Below are 6,000 nucleotides of genomic sequence, written 5' to 3'. Positions count from 1 at the left end.
TCAATTCAACCCCAACTATTTCCTGTTTAGTTATTTTTGCAGTAAGCGCGCGCCTGAAGGTATGCAATTGTGGATACACTTCTTGAGCACCCCCAAAGGGGTTGTAAATCCGCGGAGTTATCGACTATTTCGGACCTATAATTGTTGTTAGGAAACTATCGTAACACTCTTAACACACTTAAGCTTTGACTGAGTGGAAATGTTGAGCTGTGAATTTTAGAAAACTATTCGGGAAAAATACACCTTTTCCTCAAGTTGCTGGTGAAAACTGTAAACAAAATTTCTCAAATTGGAAATTTTAAATAATGACCAAATGAGTGTTACGATACCGATGCAAATGCATTTTATTGAGATTGAAAACGATAAGCTTCATATAATGAAAATACTGGTAATGTTAACCCCGATAGTAATAACCGGAGCTGTTTAAAATTTAAGTAAACTCATCACGGTTCGACTCTGCTAGGCAGGCAAAAGCATTTCCCATAATACTGAGGTTTTAGATTTTTGGTACGCTATTACAGAGCAATACTTGCACTTACGTGCCTTCGCTTTTCCTTGTTAGTGATCGTTCCACGCAAAGTTACGTCCGCTAGTTCCCGTGCCGCCTCCTTCCGGTAGCGACCGTTCGTTACGCTCCGTAGCCAAGTCTGCGGTGACGAAGGGATAATCCGGACCGCCGGCTGCTCCACCGGCCGGGTGTTGCTGTTCCCGTTCGTAGAACTTCCGTTCGAACAGTCGCGCGGTTCGATCTTTCAGCATTTGCTGCTTTTCGTACTCGTAGAATTTATCCACCAGCGAGGCAGCCGTTTGCGGTTCGACACGCTCATCCAGATTGAGGAATTTATCCTTCTTCTTGTAATAGCCACCGCTGGTGTGGGAATCATGGGACACACCACCACCGCCACCGCCGTGGTAGTCTTCGTGATGATGATGCTGATGATGTTGGTGATTGTCAAAGTCTGGGCTGTCGGCGAGCGGATTGTTGTAACGGAAGGGTTTTGCACCGAACCCGAACCCCCCGATACCTCCATGACCGGCAAAGCCTCCGCCATAGCCTCCACCATAGCCACCGAATCCGCCACCGTAGAGGGATGGAGTTAGAAACGAACCGTAGCCAAACAGTCCGGACAGAAAGAGGGCTATTTTGCCTAGGATGAGCGCTTTTTTGCTGAGAAGTATCAACCCTCCAAAGACGAGCGGAAGCAGTGTTGCCATGTTGAATTTCAGCCCAAGCAGGAACGGTACGACGAAGCTTTTGGTCAGTATGCGTGCTGTGGGGAAAATGGGAAAGTTAGGCTGTATCACCATCAAGGAAAGCGCAAATGGGCAGAGCTTGCTTGCACGCAAGAGGGATGAAAGCTAAACCTTGGAAGGAAAGTGAGCTTTCGTATGGCTTTTATTCGTAGATAGTGAAAAACGCTTCGACCCAAAGAAAGGTTCATTACGGTGGTAAATGAAGGGTGTGAGATTTATTTAAATAATATAATCAGAAACAAAATAATATAAAAATCATGTTTTTCCACATTGTTCATTAAAGCAAGAAGAAATGAGTATCGTTCGAACAAAAGTATCTTGGATTATAATTTTAAGTTAAACATTTGATAAATATAACACACTCACCAGTAGATTTTTCTTCGAAAAGTGAACGTTCGTCGTTTTGCACGGATGGATCTAGCACAAACTCCAGCAAACCGGCAGCACCGATGGTAGGGCCAAGCTTTAGCTTCAGCCCTGGGTAGATGATACCCATGTCCCACAAGAGCTGCCGCTGGGCCATCACGGCGCCTGCATTCTCCAGAATTCCTCTGCAGGGTGTCGGATTTCGAGGGTGCGCATGAAAATGGCGTGAAAAATGCAAAAGGAAAATTTAGGACGGGTAGAGCAAAATTTTCATCACAACCGGTGGTCGACGTTCGATCACTCCGGTGGCAAAGCCTTTCGCGTGGATCAGTGACGCATTAAGCGTATGAGTGGGATGGTTCCGTTACGAATGTTGCTGGATATTTCCCTGTTGCGGGAAAAAGATCAAAGCGACATTGCGGGTGGGGAGAAAGCATGGCATTTCGGTGAAACCAAGGAACAGAGAATCGAATATGATTTTTTTTTTCATGCCTACAACTTTTAATCAATAGGATTTATCACGCTTTGAGACGTTTGATATATTTGAAGCGTGGGTTAGGACGGTAATTAGTTTAATATGATATTATTCAAAGGCATTCGATATCTTTACCACGCATGGGGAAATCTTTGTGAGGAAATGTAATCTATCGGTAGGAGAATTTGCCTATGCTATGTATTAAAATGTAGGTAGATGAGCTTTAGAAGTGATTAAGTATTGATTAACAGTCAAGAAGATAGATTAAGAATTCATGAAGAGGAATATAAGTATGTCGCTTAAATTTAACAATTTACAATTTAATAAATAATGAATTTGTATAATTATTGACTAAATATGCTACACAACTCCCTGAAGGATCTAACAGTAGGTAGAATAGTCGCCTGCCTAGAGACTGTGTAGGGGGTCTCGAAAAAAAAACTGTTACGTAGCAAAGAGCATTTGGTTTGTGGTAGTAAAGGACCCAAAAAGCGATGCTGAAGGGCCCCAAAACAGAGCGGATTCCACAGGAGCCCCCGACCATCAGTTGCCAAACGAAACCTTTAGCCCATTTTGCAATTAAGAGCTTTAACTATGATTCCCCCTAGGGCCTAAAACGGGCCTCATCCGTCACTACTCCGAATGGGTTTTCAAGTTAATTTAGGATGAACTATGAACTACGCATAAATGAATTGTTTAAAATTATATTTTGGTAACTATTGGTGGGTATGATTGAATGACAATATTCTAGCACTTCTGGCGGTTCCAAGGTTCCGGTTAGGTGTTAACAAAAAATGAAACGGAAGGCAGAAGACTAAATTGTCAGTATTTTCCATGCGTTTGGCAGGGATGTCGGAACTACGGGAAATGGATAACAAGTATTTGCCCAAAAGAATAACCCAAAGTATTTTCCCGAAATAATATGTGGAAGTGTCTGTCCAAGTCAGTTCTGTCGAAGAACCAAGTGGAAATTAAGAAAAAAAAATTGAAGATTCTGGTTAAAGAGTTTCAAGTGAAATTCTTCACAGAGCTTCATGATTGATGATGACCATCACCATTGTAGTTTCTCAAACATGAAATTCTGGGAAACTTTGAAAAGGATAGTTTTTCAAATATTTTCCTGAACAACACAAAGGACGAATAGAGTTGACCATAGAGTCCAAGAATAAGGACACAAGCTTCTTTTCATGGGCTGCAAGCTGATTCTCGGTCAAACTCCTGGCTAACTCTTGTCCGCAAGAATAGTCGATCCGTACTTTTAGACGGTGTTCCCAGTCTTCGGTGCTTTAGACTAAGGAATTAGAGCAAGCGTTCTTAAAAGATGTTATAATTTGAGCTAATTGCGTATACAAAAAAAAAAATTGGAACAAAACCCTTCAACTCAATCTTGAACTTCACAAATTCTAGAAATTTCTTCCAGAATTCTGGCACTTCATCACTTCAACACGTTTTTTTAATGCACATAATTTAACTTGCACATAATATCAAACTTATCGCAGTTATGTATGTTACTGTGCAAGAATATTTGATGTTCTAATGCTATTCACATTAAATAATACATGTTGGTTAAGCACAACCTGCTACAGAGCGTAGTTCGAAACGGATTAGGAAATGGCAAAATCAGAAGCGGCCCATAAACCTCACGGAACCCACTGTTGTCAAAGTGGAATGTGCATATATTAGAAGCATGCACAAATATTTCCGTCTGCAGTTTAAAGTTGGACGAATATTTTACACTGTAAAAGGGCACGTTGGAAAGAAAGTCAATAGCTACTCGCCGCGGCACTCGTCCAGCACATTATTGAGACTCAATCGAACACTCCCCTCCCCAGCACCGGTGATCGTTGGCTTCCTGTTGGCACTCATTTGTTTTCGTTTCGTTTCGTTTCGCACTTGATCCGTAATTTATTCAAAACACACCAGCCCGGCAGTATGGCAACCGCAACCCCAAAAACCCGGTCAAAAAGTGGAATATCAATTGGGTAGCTTGCGGGGCCGGGACAAACACTCTTGAGGCCGGCCGTTCCCAATTCGGCCGATTGACACAAATTCCATTCTGGCGGACGTTTCCGTTTCGTTTCGGTCCTACTGGCATGGTTTTTTTTTCTTCCGTGGCTACGGGTGTGTGTGTGTGTTGTTCTCGTGTGTACATATGTGTCGAGTGGTCAACTTGCCTGAAATCGAGCGGATCGTGATCGACAATGTTTGGAATGATGCGTGACGATGGGACCAACGATTCGTCCTTGATCATGAGCAATCCGCTCGCGAGCGTATAGTTGTTCGCTTCCTCGAGGAATTGCAGTGACGAGAGGGCTTGCTGGCCGGCACACTGCAGCAAACCGGGCGACGGTGTCATGCGAATGCAGTAGTCGAACGTATTGAGCTGTGCGCGGACGGTTACCGCGAACAGGATCAAGGTCAGGAGCTGATGCATGCTGGCGCTATCACTACGTAACACTACGTATTTACACTCACGGAAAGCAAGACGTTCACACTGCGCTTACACTCGTCCTTTTTGCAGGAGCACTTGGGTTGACTTGGGACACTAACTTGTACGGCACGGCATCGGTATTTTTTGCACCGATTGAACTATACCCCGTCGTCTTCCGGATGGGCACTGAGTGCAAAAATCATCTCTAAAATGTATATATACTCCACCGGCCAGCTTGTCACGCTGCAAAGCGGGCTGGAAAATTCTTCCCCCGCCAGAGAACGCGTGAGAAAAAAAAGCTCTCCACTGTCCACAGAAGTCGCGCAAATCGGATGCTTGGCGTCGCGGCACGAAATGCGAAAGAAATTTATATATTTTAATGGTAGAAATGGACGCCTCCCCACCGACGTCGGGCTGGTCGCCGGTGATCGGTATGGGAAACTTCACTAGCCCACAACAATGCACCATCAACCGAGCCGGGCGATCCCTGCGATCAGCGATCCGTATCTCCGGTGCCGTGTCCCGTTTTGCACCCTGTTGCCCTAGTCGTGTAGTTGAATTGCGATTATGAGTGCACATTTACATAACCTCGAACTCGAAATTACGTGCGCACTTTTCGCGCCAACCATTTGTTTTTTTTTTTTCGTTTCTTTCTTGTGAGAAGCGCCAACCGAGCGCACGACAAGAGGAAGCTCCAAATTGAAAACAAAATGTTTCCCTCCTCTACAAACCCCGAACGGAAGGAAATGAAAGGAAAAGTGGCCAGTGGGTGGTTGGCTTACGGCGACAATGATGGGCCAGGAGGAGGAAGACAATTTTAGCCTCTGGGTAGTTTTAACATGACCGATTGTTATACGGCACAACAGCAGAAAAAAAACACATGATTTAACCCTTGGGTCCCTTCAACCCTTCGGAAAAAAGGTAAAAGAGGGTGGCGTCTATTTAAGTTGATGTGACCATCGTGACATCATTGCGGTCGAGTTTTGGCACCAAAAACTAGCCACAAAAAGTGTACCGTCTTATGATGAACCCAATGAACTAATTCCCCAACAGCCACGCTGCTAGTATTACGCCACCCTCCACGAAGAGGGTTGTGAGCCGCATCATAATGCAAGCGGACAAGCTAATCTAACCTGGAAAGGAACCCATTTTTTTGCGGGTTTTATAATGTTGTTTTGTCCCAAAACGTTGCTATTACACTTTAGGGGATGCGTTAAAGGACAGAATTGACAGATAATTCGGTTAGAACAATGCAAGGAAAAAAAAGAAGCCAAACCAACAAGGACACTTCTGCCTGGTTGGACGTATCGTTAAGCGGTGGGGCTAATTTGGGGATGTGCACCGCAAAAAAAAACAAAACCTCCCTCGAGGAAACTAGCCAAAAGCATAGTCATGTTCCGTTGAAGGATGTAATCAGCGGAAGTGATTATGCAAACCAAACGCAAAAAAGTAAAAAGACCAATTTCAATTCCAC

The 6,000-nt window shown here is 44.1% G+C and overlaps 1 protein-coding gene across 1 annotated transcript; it reads right to left on the bottom strand.

The window, feature by feature from the left end:
* Positions 1 to 558: 558 nt before the first annotated feature.
* LOC128298873 (uncharacterized) lies at positions 559 to 4,295 on the bottom strand. Its single transcript, XM_053034676.1, has 3 exons — positions 4,270 to 4,295; positions 1,621 to 1,805; positions 559 to 1,271 (listed from the first exon to the last, which is right to left on the bottom strand). The coding sequence occupies exons 2-3, from the start codon at positions 1,775 to 1,777 to the stop codon at positions 559 to 561; spliced, it is 870 nt and encodes a 289-aa protein (XP_052890636.1). The 5' UTR covers positions 1,778 to 1,805; positions 4,270 to 4,295.
* Between the last annotated feature and the right edge of the window lie 1,705 nt (positions 4,296 to 6,000).

Source organism: Anopheles moucheti, chromosome 2 (genome assembly GCF_943734755.1).
Source record: "Anopheles moucheti chromosome 2, idAnoMoucSN_F20_07, whole genome shotgun sequence".
In the NCBI taxonomy this organism is placed as follows: domain Eukaryota; kingdom Metazoa; phylum Arthropoda; class Insecta; order Diptera; family Culicidae; genus Anopheles; species Anopheles moucheti.
Note: the sequence above shows the minus strand (reverse complement) of the source record. Positions and strands in the feature narration are given on the sequence as shown.